The sequence below is a fragment of the Macrobrachium nipponense genome, chromosome 16, assembly GCF_015104395.2.
Source record: "Macrobrachium nipponense isolate FS-2020 chromosome 16, ASM1510439v2, whole genome shotgun sequence".
Classification (NCBI taxonomy): Eukaryota; Metazoa; Arthropoda; class Malacostraca; order Decapoda; family Palaemonidae; genus Macrobrachium; species Macrobrachium nipponense.
The window spans coordinates 71160911-71184760 of record NC_087209.1 but is presented as its reverse complement, the minus strand read 5'-3'; the positions used below and the strand labels follow the sequence as shown (position 1 = coordinate 71184760).

The 23850-nt window shown below is 36.4% G+C and overlaps 1 protein-coding gene across 1 annotated transcript in view; it reads right to left on the bottom strand.

Moving 5' to 3' along the window:
* LOC135195814 (dipeptidase 1-like) overlaps positions 1–23850 on the bottom strand; it is a 154945-nt gene that overhangs the window by 83531 nt on the left and 47564 nt on the right. Inside the window, exon 3 of the mRNA XM_064222299.1 lies at positions 7183–7339. Coding sequence (XP_064078369.1) covers positions 7183–7339 — 157 coding nt within the window. The remainder of the gene's footprint in view (positions 1–7182; positions 7340–23850) is intronic.

The following is a 23850-nucleotide window of genomic DNA, read 5'->3' as shown; positions in this document are numbered from 1 at the left end:
AATCGCCATCCCCGCCTATTAAATAAAAGAAATAAAGACGACAAGCCATGAAAAGAAAAGCAGGCAGAATCACCCCGAGACCAAATTCTGTCCGTTCTGCAACCAGAATTCTCAATGAACCGGAGTTGCTCTTCCAAACCGCTTGGGAAAACAAAACAACGTTGTTTCCGAAACCAGGGGGACGCGGGAGCGATCTCCCTAATGGAGCAATGACAGTCTTTGGCAATCTCTCAGGATGAAATGGTTCCGGGTACATTAGGCTTTCTTGTTTTGCTCTCGTGAGGCAGGTGGAGGGAGTTGTTACGCAAGGCGATCCATTAGGGGCCAAAGGGCCAAAGAAGAAGGCACGGGTCATTTGCTTGTTTCGGGGCGAGGCAGGCAGTCGAATAAACAATTACTTTTTTTTTCTTGGGGAGGGAGAGAGAGAGAGGTTTACCTCGTGGAGGCCATCTCACAATGTTGGCGTACAGTTTAACAGATTAATCAATCAAGTCTGATTTCTTCAGTCTCTTCTTTCATATTATCTAACCATGCACCTACCAATGAACCATTTCTTCAGTCTCTTCTTTCATATTATCTAACCATGCACCTACCAATGAACCACAACAATTAACAAACAACCAGTTGCATAATTCACTTATTGGATTAACAGAAACATAATGGATTTTTGGATAAACGAGCCCATTCCGTTCCTTTTCTTTTTTAGTTAGGGGATCCAGCACGGGGTCCCTCGCCAGTGAGCTTTAGTACTGTAACACTGCCCTACGAGAGAGAGAGAGAGAGAGAGAGAGAGAGAGAGAGAGAGAGAGAGACAGAGAGAGAGAGAGAGAGAGAGAGAGAGAGAGAGAGAGAGGCAAAGCAGCAAAGGAAAGGATATGTTAAAACATCCTCTTTAAGTGGTGGATGTGTGTTAAGTAAGGAGCAGTGGGTCACAATAGACCCCGAGAGTCTGCAAGTGTACGAAAGCCCAGAGTGGTGAGAGAGAGAGTGTGTGTACGCGAAAGAAAGGAGAAAAACAAACACTGCAAACCTCCGGAAAAGGTTGCAAGTCTGCAGTTGCAGTTTTATTGCGCGTAAATAAGGAATGATACCTTGCCGCAGCCCCTGCATTCTTCTGGGAGAGTTAAGGAAGTGTTTGCAATTGCAAGCGAAATGCGGGAGTCGAATTCTAAGGAACCCGGCGGAAGAAACCTCTTCGGGTTATGCAGAGCCCTCCGGTGTTTTACGATGGCAATCTTCTGCCCAGGAATGTTGAATTAACAGACACTCACGAGTTTTTCAAACGTGTCCAGAATATTCAAAATATCGCATCGTCGAAACGATTGGCTCCATGCTTCATATCATAAAAAGATGCAAAACTTCAAAGTTCTGGAGTGTGGAGCTGATAAGGACAGTTAAAAGTTCTCTTATAGAGAGAGAAATTAAAATGATAGATGTTAAATTTATTCAATATATTTTAACATGGTTTGCACGCCAGCCCAGTTACATGATATTCCTTTTTGTGTTCTATCTCTTCTTGAACTAATATATATATGTACTAGCTGACAACCGATAAACTCTCTCTCTCTCTCTCTCTCTCTCTCTCTCTCTTTCCTGTTAAGATAGTTACATTTTTTACTTTTTATGTATCACGACTTCTCACCACTATGTCTACTGGGGCTGAACTTGGCCTTGAAGGGCACTGGGAGTGTGTCTGTTCATCCCAGCGAAATCAAAAACTATGAATTCAACACTCAATATATATCATTTTTTACCTTTCATTTCTCACCCCTTCTCACCCACCTTCCTACTGGGGCTGAAGGTGGACTTCAAGGGCATCAGGAGTGTCACTGTTCATCTCAGCAACCTCAAAAGCTATGGATTAGACAGTAATATCTGCAGTTTTCGGTTGTTTTTAGATTCCCCCTTCTCACGCCTCTTTCTATCAGGGATAAACTTCGACTTAAAGGACATCGGACGTATCACTATTCATCTCGCCGACCTTGAAAACTATAAATTAGACAATAATACATGTCATCCCCTTCCCACCCTCGTCTCATCCTCCCTTACCAATTGAGACTGAACTTAGACTTAAAGGACATCAGAAGTGTCATTATTCATCTCAGTGCCCTCAAAAGCTATGGATTAGGCAGTAATATCTGTAGTTGTTATTTTTATATGTCACCCTGTCTCACCCCTTCTCACTCCTCCCTCCTATCAGGGCTAAGTTGGACTTGAATGGCAACAGGAGTGTCACTATTCATCTCAGTGGCCTCGAAAACTTTGGATTACACACTAATATCTGTCGTTTTCTGTTATTTTTGCATTTCACCCCCTTCCCACCCTCTCCTTATTGGGCCAACACATGAACTTGAAGGGCATCAGGAGTGTCACCATTCATCTCAACAACCTCGAAAACTATGGATTAAGACACTAATATCTGTCGTTTTTGGTTTTATTTACGTCACCCCCACCCACCCATTTTAACCCCTCACCCTATTGGGGCTGAACTTGGACTTGAAGGGGATCGGGAGTGTCACTGTTCATATCACCGACCTCAAAAACTATGGGTTTGACACTAATCTGTCGTTTTTGGTTATTTTTACGTCACCCCTTCCCACCCTTTTTCAGCCACTCCCCTCCTTATTGGGACTGAATTGAATGGCATCTGGAGCGTCATCATTAATCTCAGTGACCTCAAAAACTGGGGATTAGACACTAATATCTGTCGTTTTCAGCTATCTTTATTTTCACTCCTTTCCTACCACGCTCCCCACACCACCTCTTTGGTGCCAGTGATGTACTACCCCTACAGTATTCTTTCCCCAAGCTAAGTTATAATTATGTATACCAAATCTTGTTGAAATCGTTCAGTGTGTGTAAAAGTGTATGTGGCACAAACACACATGCATACATTCATCCATTTATATATATATATATATATATATATATATATATATATATATATATATATATATATATATATATATATATTATATTATATTATATGTATGTGTGTATGTATATGTGTTTGTGTGTGTGTGTGTAGCGCAAAGAGGAATATCAGGTAACTGGGTTGACGTTTACACCGTGTTAAAAGATACTGAATCCATTTAACGTCCGTCATTATAATTTCTTTCCGGCTGTTGCTATCCCCTGCTATTCACTTCCTCTAACCCCTCTCTCCTTTACATTTTCAACGATAGGTTTGTTATAACGACATCAAGAAGTGTCATGATGTATATTTGTTTAAGAGATAGAAAACAACGAGGAATATCAACTAACCGGATTGATTTGTATACTGATTCAATCTAACATATCTCATTTTAATTTCTTTACATCCATTTTTATCTCTTGCTGTCCACTTCCTGTACGCCCTCTCCTTCCTTTTTGCAAAGCTAGGTTCATGTACGCCAGTCAACCAATCTGTTGCTTATCTCTCACTTTCCAATCCGCTTCTAATCTTTATTCTTCGTTTTCTTGCCCGTCATCAATTACCCTTGTTTATTCGTCAGTCATTCGATCCCCATTGCATTTTCAGTAATCATCTTTACTCCAGGCACTGTTTTATCGGTTTTCCCTTCCACTCTCTTACGCATCTCTGAGAACTGAGGAAAATCCCTTCCCTCCCCATTCCTCTACCCCTGCTCCTCCTTCTCCTCACTTCCTTATCCACCTTGCCCTCTCCTCTCCCCCGCCCCCCTTTTTTCCCTGCCTGGAAAGGACCCGAAGGACACCAGGGCTTCGTGTCAACTTTATTCCGCAAAAGTTAGAGGGAGAGAGAGTGACTCGCATGCATTTTCCAGGAGTTTAGAGAATTCCTCTTTCGCCTTATTATTTATTTATTTAATTGCTCCTTCCATTTTCCTCTTAACTTTTTGGAGGAGGCTCCCGGATTGTTTTTGTGTACTTAACTCTCTCTCTCTCTCTCTCTCTCTCTCTCTCTCTCTCTCTCTCTCTCTCTCTGGCCCCTTCGGATTGTATTTTGTGCGATTGTTTCCTTTTTATCTCGCCCTTTCGTATGTTATGTACTTCTTGAAAGCTCCTAAATCAAGGAATTGTTTAAAGTAGAGCTAAATTCTCTCTCTCTCTCTCTCTCTCTCTCTCTCTCTCTCTCTCTCTCTCTCTCTCTCTCTTTAAAACGTTAATAGAAAGAAAGAGAGAGAGAGAGAGTGCAATTGTGTGGGAAACCCCCCAGAGAAAGAGCTTGAGGACTTTTTTTTCCATTCCAGAAGGATTAATTTCCATAATAATTTCCTCTATCACCGTTAATGGATGTCTTCACGAGTTAGTGCCATCTCATTTCAAAGATCCTCCATCACTATCTCATTCCCTGTTTCGTCTTTTGTTGCCTCATTATCACCCACAAATGGAAACCATTCAAGTCTCCACGTAAAGAGAAAATCAGAGAGAGAGAGAGAGAGAGAGAGAGAGAGAGAGAGAGAGAGAGAGGGGGGAATGCAAACGAACGATTACTGTTTCCGTGTAATTCGTGGAATTCGAAATGGTATTATGTAAGATGTTGTCTACTTGTGCTACATCGACGCCGGTAATGATCGCTGTTGATGATTACAGTAAAAGGCATTTTCCAGTGAAATTTGCCTTTTTCTAAATAAACCATATTTTTTGCCTGGCAGTCCAGGTGATCAAGAAAATTTAATATTGACATCGGCGCTTCGAAGCTCAGAAGCTGATATCCTTGAAAGCGCTTCGCATCAATATGCTGGTATTTCTTACATGTGCGGTTTAATGATGTATGTTTTTATTTGCTTGTTGATTCGTGTCTTATGTTACACGTATTATTTTCATTGAATATTTTCTCTTGTCCGTTTTCTTCTGTCAAAATAAGGTCATCCCATTCTGCTAAACTTCACTTTGCAAGATAATGATTCCTTGATCCTTATCTCACCTGAATTTTCGATCGCTTCAAAAATAAAAAAAAATAAAAACCTTAGTTTTCAAGAAGAGGAAAAGACGTTAGTCACTCCTTGCAATGAACTAGCGTTGCCTTTGGGGTCTGAACGTGATTCATTCATTCGAATAAAAACACCACATTTTGAAAGATTTATCAGTTGGTTAATGTAGAAGTTAATTATGAATGGTCCCGCACGAAACACACTTGCAGGTTGCAAATCATTCGCGAAACGCTCTCGCCTGACAAGAAAGCACTTGCCGTGATAAAGAGACCTGATTCTTACATTCTAAGAGAGAGAGAGGAGAGATAGAGAGCGAGAGAGAGGAGAGAGAGATAGAGAGAGAGAGAGAAGAGGTGCCCCTGAGAAACCCATTACGAATTGGCCTATCCCGTTTTCAACCACAGTCACTCCTATGAATTATTATTCCCGTGTGAATAAGGTATTCAAGACTCGGCAACGCTTATATAACAACGTTTTGATTCGCTTTTATAAAGTGAGATAAAATATTGCCTGGTTAGTTGTTTATTCGATGGGCGAAGCGTACTTGGTATTTTGAAGTGTAACATTATTTAAACTTAATCTTTTTTTTTATTATGCCCTGCATAATATGCATTATGCTTATTATGCCCTGGCATAATATGGCATTATGCTATGTGATGAGTAACATTCCCTGCTCTTGGTATGTATGGTAAGATGCAATTGGCGATCTTGTTGTACGGTAAAAAATGGTTTGTGTTATGCCGTTTGTAAGGTAATGAATAGCAACTAAATGGATTTTGAGGTTTAAATTCTTTCTCTTTCTGTCAGCTTAGCAACTAGAAAATTTTCGGTTTGAAACCTGGTCAGTTCACGTGTTCATTTTTCTTGTTTTTTTTTTTTCTTCTTTATATATTTAGATAAAAATTGCTGGTAATAAATCTTGCTTTATCAGAACGAGAATACTAATTTCTTTTATTAATATCATAACACCCACTTGGACTACTGCATGTATGGTAACATTCTCTAGGCACGTTACTGGAAAGTAAAATAATATTCGACGGGCAACTTAAAAGGTAAAGTACGCGTGACACGCGAACTAAATGATAAATAACTTGAACTAGGCATCTCTTGCACAGTGGACACATACTTTGAGATGTGCAGATTGGCATAGACCTGGTGCTTGGAATGCTGTTTTTAGGCAAAAAATACACTTATGTGCTTCGTGTAGAGTTGCGTTTCCTTGGCTTGGTATTTCATGGTTAAAATGCAATCGGAGTTTTAACACATGGCAACCCTTCTGTACATCTATGCGACCAATTAAGTGTCTTGACGCATTTTTATTCCATGAAGGCTGCGTATAAAGCAAGACTGCTATTGTAATTAATTGCACGTCAGGAAATTCATCTCTAAATGTGTATCCAATGCCAGCAATTTTATGTTTTCAAAGAAAATAATCCTAATTATACTGAGTGATAAAGCGAACAGTTAGGACTCGATTACTGGGACTTATATATTGCCTGTTTTTAGCCAAAACTTTACATCAAAGACTAATTGTCCTGAAGATTTTTTTTGTGTGTGGCGGGTGGGGGGATCAAGGTACAGATGTTTCAAACGGCAGTGACTCAACTAGGGTTTGAAAGACAATTTTCCTTGAGCTGCTGAATAACCGCGGCTATATTTCGATTGGTTTAAGACATCGTATTTTAAACAATATTAGTTACTTTAAAGAAAAGGAGATTTTTTCAGCTTGATCAGTTTGTAAGTTTTCGTAGAATATGTGTAGAGGAGTGTAAGATATTATATAGGGCTAAGATGACAATATGACAATATACTCTGTAGTAGATATGTGATAGTGATTAGCACAATAATTAACGGAAATTGTCTTCCCCTCACTCACCCCCAAACTCCTTATTTGCTAAATAACAAATGCAAGGGCACAGTAAATGCAGACTGGAGTTGCATCGCATACGTATACGTAGCCACACGCATACTGCGATAGTAGAATAATTAGTTGAACTTACGAACGATTTATGTTTAGAGCAACGATATGGTCAGTGTAAACATACAAGAGAACAACTACAGAGAAACGAACAAAGTGGAAAGAGTCAGTTTAAGCAGGAAAGTGCATCAAGTACGTACACAATGGCAGACGCTTGCAGTCACATAGTAAATTGTTGAACAATTGGACACGATTTGCGTTGCTATGCAACGAGCGGAAGTGGTAATGTAAATTTACGACTCATGCGCACTAACAAACAACCGAACACACACGCACACATAAATGCAGCCCTTATCTCGATCGTCTTACCTGAGCTGCCACGTGCCCTCTCCTCAGCCTGGGCAGATCGGTGTGGGAAAAGGGAGACTTCCGCCAAGGCTTCTCCTCGGTGAGGTCAGCGGAGAGGTTGAAGGAATGCAGCTTGTTGTGGAGGAACATGCGAAGGTTCCACGGGAGGTCGTTGTGTCTGGATAAAGAGAGGAAAATAAAATTCATTTAGGTGTTATCAGAGCAGTTAGATTATTTTTGCTAAAGATACTTATGGTGGAAAGACTTGCCGTGTTCTTCTCAGCAGATGGATAAATCTTTTTACTTACAATTTGACTAACACATCAACGACTTAGTTGATTACCTTATGTTATATTATGACTTTAACCCCAGTTTCATATGTTAGAATATCTCTCCGTATCCAGATTAAGGTGTACGGTATCTTGTTTACATTATTTTCCAATAGCCACAGCCTGATGTTCCTCCCCTCACAACCTACTAGTAAACGGTAGGTTGCCAGGCCACAATAAATAAGGAAAAAAAAAACATTCAAACTTTTTTATTGTGACTATGGTAAGTTATAAGGGCTTGAACAAAATAAAATAAGGTAAATTTGCAAGATAAATATTACCAGTAGCAAAAACAACAACAATAATAATTGCTATCAGCAGTGAACATACCTCCATTAACTACGCAATGGAGGGATCTATAAATGGATGTCATTTCCTCAAACGTACTTCATTTTATCTCGTAAAGCAAGTGAAATTTTAAATTGATAATAGAAGTTAAGTATATCATAGTTTAACTGGACCACTGAGCTGATTAACAGCTCTCCTAGGGCTGGCCCGAAGCATTAGCTAGTTTTACGCGCCCAGGAATCAATTGGTTAACTAACAACTGGACTTACAGGTTATTGTGGGATCCGAACTATATTATATCGAGAAATTCATTTCTAATCACCAGAAGGAAATTCCTCTTGATTCCACCACGTTGGCAGGGTGGGAAATATTAATGATAAAAACCAATTTAGTTTTCATGGTGGCAAATTCTGAACACTCCATTGCTACCAACCAAAAGTCCATTATCATGTGGTTAGGAATTCCCGATTAATGCTTTCATCCAGATCCATCACGAACGTTCATCCATTCTTGAGATATCGATCAACAGAACAAACGCAGATGCTGAGACAAGAGTGGAAACATTCCCACATGTCAGAATTGCTGGAACAGATGATGGGGAAGGAAAACTTATAAAAGAAGACATTTAAGAAGGTGCATAATGGTCAGTTTGCTTTGAACTTCTACGGAACCTTCACAGGTCAGCCTGCCATAACCAGGTGACAAACACACACACACACACCTCGATCGTCTACAAGATTAATTGCTTTTGTGGCCCTTTGATGTCTGCGACACTAAGTAAATGGCGTAGTTCAGGAGTACGAGATCTTTAAACCAAACATCATGTAAAAGTTGAGGATACCTTAGTTTAACCAGACCACTGAGCTGATTAACAGCTCTCTTAGGGCTGGCATGTAAGCCCAACCCTTATTAGTTTCCTTTTCTCTTCGTTTTCTGTATTTTTATTTTATTATATTTTATTTTATTTATTTATTTATTTATTTGTTTGTTTTTCCCTTGGACTCGAAAATGGCATTAGGTCGGTCGGTCCATTTGGCTGAAATCTCAAAAAATCGGTCACAGGTATACTACATTGAAAGGGAGACTCATATTTATATCCACAGTTCTTGTTTCACCGTAGCCTCTTATTTTGGGATGGATTACCACTAAAAATTGCGGTAAACTTAGAAGACTGATGGAAGCGGAAGTAAGTTCCATCGAAGCCTAAAAAATCAAAAGTGCAGTTGGTTTAGGATTATGTATTCTTTCTACTTCGTTATTTGAATATCTGACTTTAAGAATGGTACTGTAGTAGATTCACATCAACCTTGCATCTAATGTCTAGGCCAGTCCCTTGTGACGCTCCTGATTGGCTGTTGATAAGCCAATCACAGGGCTGGAAACTCTCAGTCTTTCCCGAGAGTTCACATAGGTGGGATGTATGTTCCACCTCTCTTTAGAGACACTTTTGAAAAACGTATCCCTCAGGAGAGGTGGAACATACATCCTGCCTATGTGAACTCAGAGTGTCCAGCCCTGTGACTGGCTAATCAACAACCAATCAGGAGCGTCGTAAGGGACTGGCCTAAACATCAGATACACGGTTGATGTGAATCTAGTAGGCTAATTAACATCGTATATAACCATACGCATCATATATCATACACAGTGAACGCTAATTGAAGAAATTTCGTTAATGTCTCAGTTTTAACGTCCGTTTTTTTTTTTCAGCAATCCGCCAGTGTCTTACACTTAACAAAAATTCATGAAATAGCAAAGCCCCCCCACCCCCTTCTCTCTCTCTCTCTCTCTCTCTCTCTCTCTCTCTCTCTCTCTCTCTCTCTCTCTCATCGTGGTGCATCTCGCAGCTCTTTCTGATCACAGCCGAAGAAATCGTGCCTTATCCTAAAATGAAGAGAAAGGGACCAGTATATATAGGGCCGTCTATGAAAATCCAGAGAGTATCTGTAGAGGCGCTATGCAATTATCTATGCACTCGTTGATTGATCGACCGTAATAAGTCACTAAGAGAGAGAGAGAGAGAGAGAGAGAGATCATGACCCCGTCCAAATGTATACCATGTTAGATATACATCGCAAAGTCGGCGACTTTCTTTTGCCTCTATTTTCCGCTATTCCAGGAATAGTGACAATTTCACTATACTCTCAATATCACTAACCTTACATAATCGTTATTAACATCAGCTCATGGCCATTTCCTTCACATTTATCTTCATGTTTCTAAGACATCTCCCCTTTTCTCTCAATTCTTCGGCTCTATTCAAGTTGTACTTTCGCTTTGGAAGTTTTCCTTTTCATATCTCTTGTTTTTCCGTCTTATCAAACAATATCTCTCTATGGCTTGCTTACATTGCATCAGCTGTTGACCTCTCACCGCCGGCGTTTATGTAAACGGACTCAAGGTATTGACTATGTGAACTTTTGTCAGTAAACACCGATTACCGTAAAACAGAGGCAGACAGACCACACACAAACAAACAACACACACACACACACAGAAATAGAGAGAGAATGTTATTTTAACTAGGGCTGTATTTCAGTTAGGTGGGAATTACTTCGTGTATGCTTTTTTGTGCTTAATTATGGTATATCATATATATGTATGTATGTATGTATATATATATATATATATATATATATATATATATATATATATATATATAAATATATATATATATATATATATATATTATATATATATATATATATATATATATATATATATATATATATAATATGGAGACAGGAGCAATCACTCAGGGATAGACATATTGGAGTAGGGAGACGCGTTCTGTCTTTCATCCATTTATTAGCGCCGACGTTTCGTATCAGCTTGATACATTTTCCAGGCTGAAACGATTACACATCAATTGCATATAAGTAAAAAGATACACACAATGTTTACCAACACCAAAATTAAAAACCTTTTAATAAATTAAGAATAAAAACAGAGTAAAAACAGAAACACAGAATAACAGTGAAAGGGCTAGGAGCGAATACAGAAAAACAAATTAGTTAAAAAATACGAATATAATATGTAATAAATAAGAAAATTAATAATAATATCATAAATATAATAATCAATAATGATAATAATAGAAAAATATATAATAATAATAATAATAATAATAATAATAATATAATAATAATAATAATAATAATAATAATAATATAATCGCAATTGATGTGTAATCGTTTCAGCCTGGAAAATGTATCAAGCTGATACGAAACGTCGGCGCTAATAAATGGATGAAAGACAGAACGCGTCTCCCTACTCCAATATGTATATATAAATATATATATATCTATATATATATATATATATATATATATATATATATATATATATATATCTATATTATATTATTCTATCTATCTATATATATATAGGATATATAATATATTATATATATTAAGATTATATATTATATTATATCTTATATCTCTATATATATATATTATAGATAGAATATTATCAGATATATATAAATAATATATATAAGATATATTATATATTTATTATATCTCTATATATCTATATATAAGATATATAGATATTATTATATCTATATATCTAGATCTAGATATATATTTATATATATCTACATATCTATATCTATATATTATATATATATATATGATATATTTGTATAGTAGTGTGTGTGTGTATACATATATATATACATAGGTATGTATGAATATACATTATATATTATATATGTGTGTGTGTGTGTGTGTGCGCGCGTGTGTGTAGACAAGCATACATGTGTGGTCTAAGTTATTCTATGATCTAGAACGAAAAAATGAACCAAGAATCTTTCCTTCTTGAACAACTGACTATGGGTGAGAGAGAGAGAGAGAGAGAGAGAGAGAGAGAGAGAGAATATACATTCTAGGACACTACGTGCGGTCGATTAAAATCAACTCAGTAACTAAGAGAACAATAAATAACACGCGACATTTGGATAACGAAAGCACAGAGCAGAGAAACAACAAACGGGAAGGAGGGAGACTAAAATAACAAATGATGACGAGAGTAAGGAGACGAAGAGGAAAGGCAAAAGCAAGCCAAGGGTACGTCACTTGCAACCGTTCGAAAGTTGCAACAAGTTCCTATAATGCATGTGCACTTAACTCTGCAACTCGAGGGAATGTTCGCCAACTTCGTGTGCAACAATGTCACTCGGCTACGCTATTCCACTTCGGCAGATGCTACCCAAACTGGAGGCAGTTTTTTTTTCTTTTTCTTTCTTTCTTTTTTTTTTTGGCCAAGACTGGCACGATCCATCAAAAATAAGTTCTGTACCTGTTACACAAATGATAAACGTGTTATATAAGAGGCAGACATTTTTTTTTCTTTTTTTTTTTTGTACACTTCAGGAAGCAAGTTTCTCAAGGAATTTTTATTTAAAGTCAAGTTTTTGTGGCGACTAATTTTTTAATAGGTAGGTTTTCAGGGCAGGTTTCTTTCTTTTTTAGAAGTATTTCGCTATGGGACTTCTTCCCTTTAGCCACTACATACCTTGAGTAACTACAAACCTTTGGAACTACAGAAATTTGAAAATGGTAAACTTGAACAATTTAGAAAGCGAAGAATGCACATAATTCCACGTCCCGGAAATGGTGTGAAAGATTGATCGAACTTGTTGACCCTTGAACTTGTGACTCCCGCACAGCGTCTGCCGGACTGTGAAAACACGGATTAGTTTGTTTGTTTATCTGTGTGTCTGTCTGTTCGTCGGTTCGTTTGCTTGATTTGTTAGATATTGAGGCAGATTAAAATCTGGATACGCAACCTTTTATGTTGGCAGCATCGCTCAGCCTTGATGGAGGTTGGAGGTCTCCGGCCTTTTTAATTGCATTTTTATTTTATTTTCTTTTTTAATCTTGGCCCTTTTACGGTTCTCTGCTTCAAGGAAAGTATGGAGTCCTGACATCATAGCTCCTCGATTTCCCTATTGGGTTCGCTATCCTCTGAAAACCTTGAAATCTAAAATAAACCGAATGAAGTTCCCTGTTCCAGACAATTAATACAACAGATACCTTCCAAAATTCCCTGAGGTTAATGACCCATTCAAAATCATCCAAATTACTTATTATAACAGAACGACGAAGGTTCCTTCCACAAAAAAATTATATCTTAGTTTTACCAGACCACTCAGCTGATTAAAAGCTCTCCTAGGGCTGGCCCGAAGGATTAGATATTTTGACGTGGCTAAGAACCAATTGGTCATTTAGCAACGGGACCTACAGCTTATTGTGGGATCCGAACCACATTATATTGAGAAATGAATTTGTAATCACCAGAGATAAATTCCTCTGATTCCACAATCGAACTTGCGGCTGCTGAATCGGTAGGCGAGCACGTAACCCACTCGTCCAACGAGGAACTGAGTTGGCTTTGTACTCATATGACAACTCAAAGTTTTTTTTTTCAAATGAGAGATGAAATTAGGGCAATGTAAAGTTAGAAGAGAGCTTGGACAGTTGGATGGGAGGAGACCAAAGGGAGAGCAATAAAGTAAAAAGGCAGAAAGTAATGCACCTCGTTTAGCAGAAAAAAAGTAACACTTCAAAGGAAGAGCTCCTCTTTGGCGTCCCGGAAACCGCAATGTAGAAAATAAAGACTTCGCTGAGCACTGGAATTTATGTAGGAATACGTCCCCGAAGTTATCTCGTCCATGTTCACGAAACCTATACTCCGTTTTTTTCCATCTGTCCACCCGCCAGTTGTGTTTGCGTATGGTAACATTGCGTCCCGGGCTTTCGATAGTTACGCTATGTGTAAGTTTTAGGTAAATAAAAGGATATCTGGGTGTACACTTGCAACTGAAAAGTGTTTTAATAATTTACTGTATGCAAATTACACCGTAAATATTCGAAATAGGATATTATAATTGTTGAATGTAAGCTAAATGTAACTATCTAAAGCCCGGGACGCAGTATTATCATACGCAAACACCACAGGCAGGTGGACAGATGGAAAAAACCGAGTATAGATAGGTACATTTACCTCACAAAGGTCTATCTCACCAACCTATTCACGTAACTCAGGACAATTACGCGATAATTGTTCACTTAGGTATAGATCGCTAACCTCGAATACCTACTTCAAGTACCATAGGCATACATAGCCATCTTCGACAACCACCATAGTTTGTGTCATGGCCACCCTCCGAAATAATCACGTTTGCAATAATCCCCCCTCGAATACCAATGTCCAAACGGCAACCTAGTAAGTTCTCTCTCTCTCTCTCTCTCTCTCTCTCTCTCTCTCTCTCTCTCTCTCTCTCCTTCGTCTGCTCCTAATTAGGACAGTAATGCTGTCTTTCTGCAGTCGTAATGCGATCACCGGCAGTGTGCTTTCCCAATTACTGTTCAAAATGGCCACTTCCAGTGAGATTACTGGCGGTCATCATGCCGCATACCGGGTGGGCGCTACTCCTCTTCCGTTCAATGTTCTGGTTTGTAGAACATAACGTTCGGTGTAAATTTTGTAATTGGGACTTCGGAAGGGTCTTGAAGCTTAATGAAAGCATCCGGTCTCACCGGGGTTGGGGGCGGGGGGAACTGGATGCGTCACTTCGTTACGTTTATTACCTGATGTTTTTGATGTTAAGACACACAAGGTCATGAACCTGTCGATTAATTAGACTTACAATTACGCATCTGTTATTTAGTTAGCAACTGCCGTCTGCTGTCATAAGTTATCTGGTGACGTTTCTGTAAACATGAATGGGAAAGCGAAAGTCGACTTTGTTTTGCCGTGATACCCCCCATTCATATATACTCACAAACAGTCCATAATAGGTTTTAATACATAACTTTTTTTTTAGTTCAACATCTGGTTTTACCACTGGTGGCATAAACTGCTGAAAATCGGATTCAGTTAATGTTGATTCCTTGTACTCTCGTTTTAGCCTTACTGCTTTTGGTTCCAAATTTGTGGGTGTCTTTTTTTCCGTGATTAGTTTCCGACGGCTATTTTAGTCATCGATTCCTTTAATGAACTTGTGATTAATTTCATGTTCTTTCTCATTTCTGTTTTCTTGGTAATGGGAATGTATAAAAAAAAACGTGGATTCTCTTAGATAAATCAAAAACAAGTATTGTTCTTTGACCTGTTTCAGGTGTATAGTCTAATTCAACTCTCCGGCCTTCGTTAGAAATTCACCCCTTTCTTCTAATTATCCAATAAATGTTTACATTCATCCTCAGTAAAATCCGCGTCTCTATATATCAATAAGGATTATAGCTTATATAGAATTAACGCCTATCAATTTGGTAGCCCGAGTTTAGCTCCCCGCGGCTGTCAATGCGGAACCAGAGGAATTTATTTCTGGAGATTAGAAATTCATTTCTCGATATAATGTGGTTCGGGTCCCACAATAGGTTGTAGGTCACGTTGCTAAGTAACCAGTTGGTTCCTAGCCACGTCACTAAAAATTTAAGCAGCTCAGTGGTGTGGTTAAACTAAGTTCTCCTTAACTCTTTTAACCTCTAGAACCTAAATATTGAACAGGAGGCTTATACCATTCAGCTGTACCGACAATCACGCACATTCTAGTTTACTCCAATGAATATAGAATAGATCATAACAAGGTGGACTGCCCATCTTTTTCCAATTCTTATTCCTTCATTTTCAATTGTTATCTTCTTCCCTTATAGTCCATAATCACCTCCGTTCCACTCTCCCCTCAATCATTCTCTGATCTTTCCCATCTCCCGTCATTCACTTGAATCTATTTGTATCGCCTTTCATCTAATATTAATATAGTCATTTAATATCAGTCCTATCAGTACATATCTACGACCACCGGTGACGTCATTGACCAGTTAGCGACCTCAACCTCACTACCATTATCATCTTTCTCTTCTTCTTATTCTTCTTCTTCTTCTTCTTATTCTTATTATTATTATTATTATTATTATTATTATTATTATTATTACCTTAACCACTAATTGAATGAATTGGATAGCTAAGTATGAATAACCAACAGCAAGCGGATGAAGAACCCTCTCAGTTGCATTCACGAGGCACACTGTAAGCAATAGCGCCTGAGAAGAACCTCGTTCTCTACATTGGTGTTTTACTGCAGGAGCGGAATGGCCATAAACATCCTGCAAGACGATCGTGACTGGAACGGGAATGCGATTCTCACTTAACTTAGCTTTGAAATGCTGCCCATTTTGGAACCTTACCGGTGTGTGCAATACTGGAATGCAGTCTTATTTTTTTCATTGTATATTCTCTCGCTCGGTTGTTTTTCAGCGTCTGCTACGATGTCTGTAACTCTCTTTAATTATATGTATATATATATATATATATATTTATATATATATATATATATATATATATATATGTGTGTGTGTGTGTGTGCGTGTACATATACATACATATATATATTTATATATATATATATATATATATATATATATATATATATATATATATATATATATATATATATATATATATCCAGGATTGGATGATTTTTGGGTATGAAAGGGACTGCGCTTCTCTTTAAATGTTGATCAAATGTTTGTAATATGAAATAAGCTCTAGAAAGATATATGCATCGAAGTACTTACTCATACGATTACACACACATACATACATACACACACACATATATATATATATATATATATATATATATATATATATATATATATATATATATATATATATATATATATGATATATATATAATATATATATATATATATATATATATATATATATATATATATATAGTGTGTGTGTGTGTGTTTGTTTTCGCGCTGTGTCTGTTTATGTTTGTGTAAATGTTTGTGTGCTGGTGCGCGTCAAATAGTGCATATACTCGGATGTGTAGGTGTTTCGTTGCATATATATCTCAAAAGTTTGTGTCGTATTACAAGCATTTTATCAACAACTAAAGCAAAAGTGTAGCCCCAAAAAAAGGAGTCAAAAATGCTTTCCCTTCCATACCCGAAAAATATCCAATCTTGGATGATAAAAAAAAAAAAAAAGCGACTGAGTAAAATATTTCGATCCAATTTCCCTCCCTCCAGGCTGAGGGAAAACTGGATTCGAGCGAGATTCACGACGACGCTCTGGCCGATAACAACCTGAGATGATTCGGTGAAATTATCGCCGAACGATCGTAATTATCGCAACATCTGGATGGATGAACGTGGTGTGATTACGAGCTCTATCCGATTATCTCTTCTCTCTGACCTTCTAGAATCGTTTGAGACAACGAGAAATTTTTGAATTAAGAATTCACCTGGGAATTTACTATGCAGGCAGCGCGCGCGACACGCGCCGTCTATCTAATAGGCTTGCGTGCGCGCCAATCCTCCGATACGTCAGGACCAATCATCTCTTGAGACGTTCGTGTCTTGATTTAATGAGACTGCGGAGATTGGATAGAGCGGCGAAAGGCACGATAGCAGACTGAGTGATAGATGGAACGAAAGGAGAAAAGGTGAGAATGGCGTAAGGAAACAAAATTGAGAGTAAAAATAGATGTCAAAAAGATCTTAGGAAGAAGAATGTAATAGTAAAGATAAGAAACAGTTCAGGTGAAAGATAAACAAAATCAATCTGGATAGAAAAATGAGAAAATAAGAGAAAACATCACAGGAAGAGCCACATAATAATATTGTGAATAAGAAATAAAAAAAAACATATGAGATTTTAACCACTAATGAGAAGGAAGGACACATCAGATGCAAAGAAAATGAGAAAAAAATATTAGAAACCATTTTGGGAACCACGTAAACAAGAGGGAAACAATACAGAAATTGAACGGTAACAGTTTACTCGTAACGGATTTCAAAAGAGATATCCATATATAATATATATATATATATATATATATATATATATATATATATATATATATATATATAAATCACTAAGAGTAAAATATAAAAAAAGAAAGAGATAAAATCATAAAGCGAAAGAGAATGAACTGTGTGAATAGAAGACCCCCGAATCTCAAGAGATTATGGGAGGTGGTTTAAGAGAGAAAAGGGATTGGGTTGGGAGCTTGACCTCATTTTTCAGAGGGTCGGAAGCGAGTGACCTGTTTTTGTAAGATCTTAGGAAGAAAGTGATGTGAAAATGGTAAGAAACAATCACGTGATTGATTGATGGACTCAGGGAGTGACTAGTTGATTTCTGTATTTTCGAGCGTGTTAGACACAAACATTTAATCGTAATTAGTTCCTCTCTCTCTCTCTCTCTCTCTCTCTCTCTCTCTCTCTCTCTCTCTCTCTCTCTCTCTCTCTCTCTCTAGAGCAGTAATATATTTTGCAGAGGGGTCGGTAAAGGAAAAAGCTAATCCCTTAAAACCCAGGGTTTTTGTTCATTCATTATTCAAAGTAATTTCCTTACCCTTTTACCCTCTCTCTCTCTCTCTCTCTCTCTCTCTCTCTCTCTCTCTCTCTCTCTCTCTCTCTCTCTAACCGCAATATATTTATTTGCAGAGGGGTCTGTAAGGAAAAAATGAATCCCTTAGAATCCAGGATTTTGTTTAGCTCATTAATCAAATTTATTTCTCTCTCTCTCTCTCTCTCTCTCTCTCTCTCTCTCTCTCTCTCTCTCTCTCTCTCTCTCTCTCATATTTTTTTTTAAATAATGCTGCAACACTTACTGGTCTTTTGCAAGAAACTTCGTAATACAATTAAATATAACATAACTTTCCTACTTTTAAGCCTAAAATAGGTCTGCCCCTCTTCTTAACATTTATTCTTCAAAACTTATTTGATCGATTGTACCACAAGATTTTTTGCGATGACTTTACAGACGTCGAAACCGGCGACAAAGTAATTATCTTCACCATTTCGTCTATAGTCTGTTTTTTTTTTCCATCTGTCCATGCGCCTGTGGTGGACGCGGATGGTAACACTGCATCCCGGGCTTTAAATAGTTACGTTATGTGTAAGTTTTAGGTAAATAAAAGGATATCTCGGTGTACATTTGCAAGTAAAAAGTGTTTTGATAATTTACTGTATGCGAATTACACCGTTAATATTCGAAATAGGATATTATTTAAAGCCCGGGACGCAGTGTTACCATGCGCAAACTCCGCAGACTGATGGACAGATGAAAAAATACAGAGTATAGTGTAGACTTGACTAAGTAAGCAAGGTGACTGTCCATTCTTCATGCCTGTATATAATATATATATATATATATATATATATATATATATATATATATATATATATATATATATATATATATATATATATAAATAAACAGTGAACCCTTATTCACATACTCTGGATTCGCGGGCCCATGTATTCGCGGATTTCTCTCTGGAACATATAACCCCATTATTCACGGAAAATTTGCCTATTCGCTGTATTTTTCTATAAGAAACATCCGCAAATTCCTGGTTTTTTCTATCCTTTTCATCATAAAATGCGCTTTTTGTGATACAACTATTGAAAAAGTCAGGAATAAATATTTTTAGTAGGTTTTCCTTGAGTTTTACCTAACAAAAATTAGGCAGTTTTAAGCATTTTTTTAAAGGTTTCAAATATTTGCGGGGGACCTGGTACTATCCACCGCGAATACGCGTAGAACACTGTATATGTGATATATATATATATATATATATCTATATATATATATCTATATATATATATATATATATATATATATATATATATAATATATATATAATAGATAATATATATATATATATATATACGTGTGTTTATGTGCATGCGTCTGGATACGTAAAAGGAATGTTGCTAAATTTGTTAAAGGTGAGGCGGACAACGCTCTATAGTAGACTATATGAAACTGATCGAAGAATATCTAATTTCGAATTATATCAATTCAAATATAGTGGCTTCTGCTTCGAATATTGAATAGAATTGTTTTCAAAATAATGTAAAGTAGAGGCAACATTTAAAAAGGTAAATAGAGATAGTTTGGGGAAGAACATTAAATGAGAGATTCGTTGCTTCAGGTATGTATTTATGTAGATAAAATATTTACCCTAAGGACTTGTCTTGTATATGTTAACGCAGCAGAAATGCGCAATTACAGATAATGTATGTCAGGCATGTTGGTATATCATGAATATTAATATAGGGCATTAGCCAGGCAGCATCCTCTAAAAGAGAGAGAGAGAGAGAGAGAGAGAGAGAGAGAGAGAGAGAGCTTTGGCCATCCAGTCATCAAATGTTGGATGATTCAATTCAATTAGCCTCTATCAAAGGCAAACATCAATTGAATGATGGATGCTGAAAATAATTTATCGCTACTCATGCAGAATGATCGATATGGGAATCGGATGTATCATTGGAATTTTAAACATGCGTTTTTTCTCATTTTTCTTTGGGTAGGGCTCGGGATTGGTGGGTAAGAGGCTGGGTCATGGCAATTAAATGCCAGGTCAGAAGAAAGTAAGAAAAACAATACTGGTAGGTATGCAAGAGTAATGGAGATTTGTTAACAAACGAAAAATTAAGAAATAAAAGTGGGTGATATTGATTTCTTTGATTTAAAGCAAAACATTTACGAATGAAGAAATAATTTTCGATTAATCAGTGTTTGGGATGATGGCGTTAGGAGAATATGTAAAGGTTATAAGTCTTAAAAGCCTTTAAATTCCTGAACAAATATATGAGGGAGACTCAGTTAGAAATCGAGAGAGAGAAAAAGAGAGAGAGTATTATCATAAATATAAGTTTTCAACTTTCATTTCATTGTGAACGACGTGAAATCAACTGCGAAATCGTTAGCCTTTGGATTCTACATTTAACTTAAATTTATATAAGAGACCCTGCTTACAATACTGTTATTGATGTAAAGAATTTTAGATAAGCGTAAATAAATAGTTCATTGGGAGAAAATTTTGAGCTCATAATAATAATATATAATTAATATATATATTATATATATATTATCTAATATATATATATATTATATATATATATATATATATATATATTAGATATATATAAATATATATATGTATTTATGTATATTTATATTATATATATATATATATATATATATATATATATATATATAATATATATATATATATATATGTATAATTTATATATAATTGTATATATTATATATATTATATGATATATACATATTATTACTATTCTATATATAATAGATGTGTATGTATGTTATTTATTATTTATATATATATATATATATATATTATCTATTATTATATAATATATATAATATAATATTATTATATGTATATTAATATATATATGTATATATATATATATATATATATAATATATATATATATTATTATATTATATATATATACTATAATATATATATTATAATTATATTATGTTTATAATTGTACCATCGTAAAATAAAGTCTTTTAGCAAGAACGCTGAAATGTATATGACAATGTTGATGCTGCAACTGGAGATGGTGTTTTTATATATATTATGAAATGCACGCAAAGTTAAACACCATCTGCCTTAGTTATTACTGTTCCTGGAGTTTACAGGCACTTGTTAAAAATTTTGTTAATTTTTGCAATGTTAATACAACAGTATTATCGTTTTTTCGACAAAGTGTCTTTCATAATGCAGAGAAGAATAAAGGATCTCGCTTCCGTAACATAACAAAGGAATCATGACGTCATTAAGGGCAGAATGCCGTCTTCACGTCCAGGGACAGAGTTGAGAAACTGTCTATTTCTAATGAGGTCGTATCACTTCATGAGCGAGAGACTCCCCCCCCCCCCCCCCCCCCCGCATATAATTTCAAATTACATTCTCGTCTGTTGCAACCATTTTTCATTTATTTCGTTATCCATGAAAGGTATATCTTCCCCGACAATAAATTTGGCATCATTACCTGTTTTATATTCAGCGCAGAGGGAACCATTAACTCTTCCAGTGACGTTGCATTTACATATAATCAAGAATCAATTAAGTCATTACAGAGTTGATGATATTTCAGAGAGGGAAGGAAGATGATCATAACTATTACTTAATGAACAGCTAAATTACATTCCCTCGCGATAAGGAACATACCGGGAGGGAGCTGTATTGTGGAAATGAAGTGAATTACGAGTGCGTACGTGGAGTCGCTCTGCGTTGGAAATACATTCTATATGCTGAGGGTTCGTTTTTTTCTGTCAGGGGCATTTAGGGGAAGGGAGTAAACAAAGTAAGAATGGAAAGAGATTTTATGGAAAATACGGAAAACAAAGCCCAAGAATTAGACGGAAATTGTATGTCTCTACTTATCCTCCAGCAATACCCCTAGCAACAATAAACATAAAAGCGACACACAAAGAACGGATTAAGAAAATAGGATGGAATATTCGTTGCAGGAAGGGGAAGAGGGGAACTGCAAAATAAAAGGGAGAATGAAAAGATTTCCTCCCTTAAAATATGCGGAAAGAATTACAATTTCACCTTCGAGAGGAAATGTTAATTACACGAGGAAGGAACAAGTCGTAGCGGAAATAACATGAATACCTATAAAAACGTAAGCAATTAAGAATACTAATAATAAAAGGTAAGTCAATGAATAAATAATCATATTCCTTGCCTGCCAAGCCTTTTTGAAAAGACAGATATTAAAGGTTATTGTATTTGCTCAGTATTATAAAGGTGCCATAACTCTCTCAAGACTGATGCAGACTTGCAAGAACTCTGTTATATTTCCTTTCTCATGACTTTTGTATTTCATTTTATTCTGGTGAAATATTAATGACTTCGTATTAATTTTCTATAGTTTGAACTATGTTTTCAATAGAATATTAGAGATACCAACAATATACCTCCGTGATGAGACTTAAGAACCATTCCTTAGTTATGTGAATGCAGCGATGTTATTTAGGAAGAATTTCTGATTTCTTCCACTAATATGGTATTACAGCTTTACTGTGACTTAGGAATCTCTTCAATAATTCGTAGCCTCCCTCCCTTCAACTATCCCTATGATGTATTAGCTTAAGAATCAATCTTTAAATCATTTGTGCAATGAGGTTACTTATGAATTATATTTATTATCAAAATATTGATGTAACCTATACTCTGTTTTTTTCCATCTGTCCATCCCCCTGTGGTGTTTTTGTATGGTAACACTGCGTCCGGGCTTTAGATAGTTACGCAATGTGTAAGTTTTAGGTAAATAAAAGGATATCTGGGTGTACATTTGCAACTGAAAAGTGTTTTAATAATTTACTGTATGCGAATTACACCGTTAATATTCGAAATAGGATATTATTATAATCGTTGAATGTAAGCTGAATGTAACCATCTAAAGCCCCGGACGCAGTGTTACCATACAAAAATACCACAGGCGGATGGACAGATGAAAAAAAAACATAGTATAGTTATCGTCACTTGAATTATCACTGCAATAATGTGACTTGGGAACTAATACCCTATTCGCCATTACAGGTATTCCTTTAATCATCATAGCAGTGTAGTAACTTCGGGAATCGTTCCTCTAGTCGTGGTCGGAATTATATGCATAAGGGATCAGTCCCCCAGCTATCAATGCAGCCATATAATTAGGAATAGAATAATTCCGCCAATCATCAGTGCAATTATACAGGGGGTCCATAAAGTGCCAGTACTATTTCAAGTACTTACTGCTTGTAATGGTACTGGGACTTTATGGACACCCTGTATAACCTAAGAAGATTCCCACCATCACCACAATGTTTCACCTGCCCTTATAGCAGGGGTGCTTTACCTTTGGATGACCCCAGACTCCCAGTGAAATGCCCAATATAGTTCCATACCCCCTTTGCATAAGTCCACTTAAGTTCTACTTGTTGACAGTATAACTTAATATACTTAGTTTAATACACGCTTTAGGTATGAATAGCTAGGAATGGAACATGCGAGAAATCCAAAAGCATTTATAGTTTTATATAGTTGTTTATTTACAAAACGTACCCATGTATACATTGACACAAATATCAAATTTATACAAATATTCAGAGATGTCTAGTCTCCTACCCCCAACATGAGGTTCTCATACCCCAAAAGAACCCCTGCCCTAGAGGGAAGGTCTTGAAAAAAATAAAAAAGTCCGTGCATGGAAATTTTG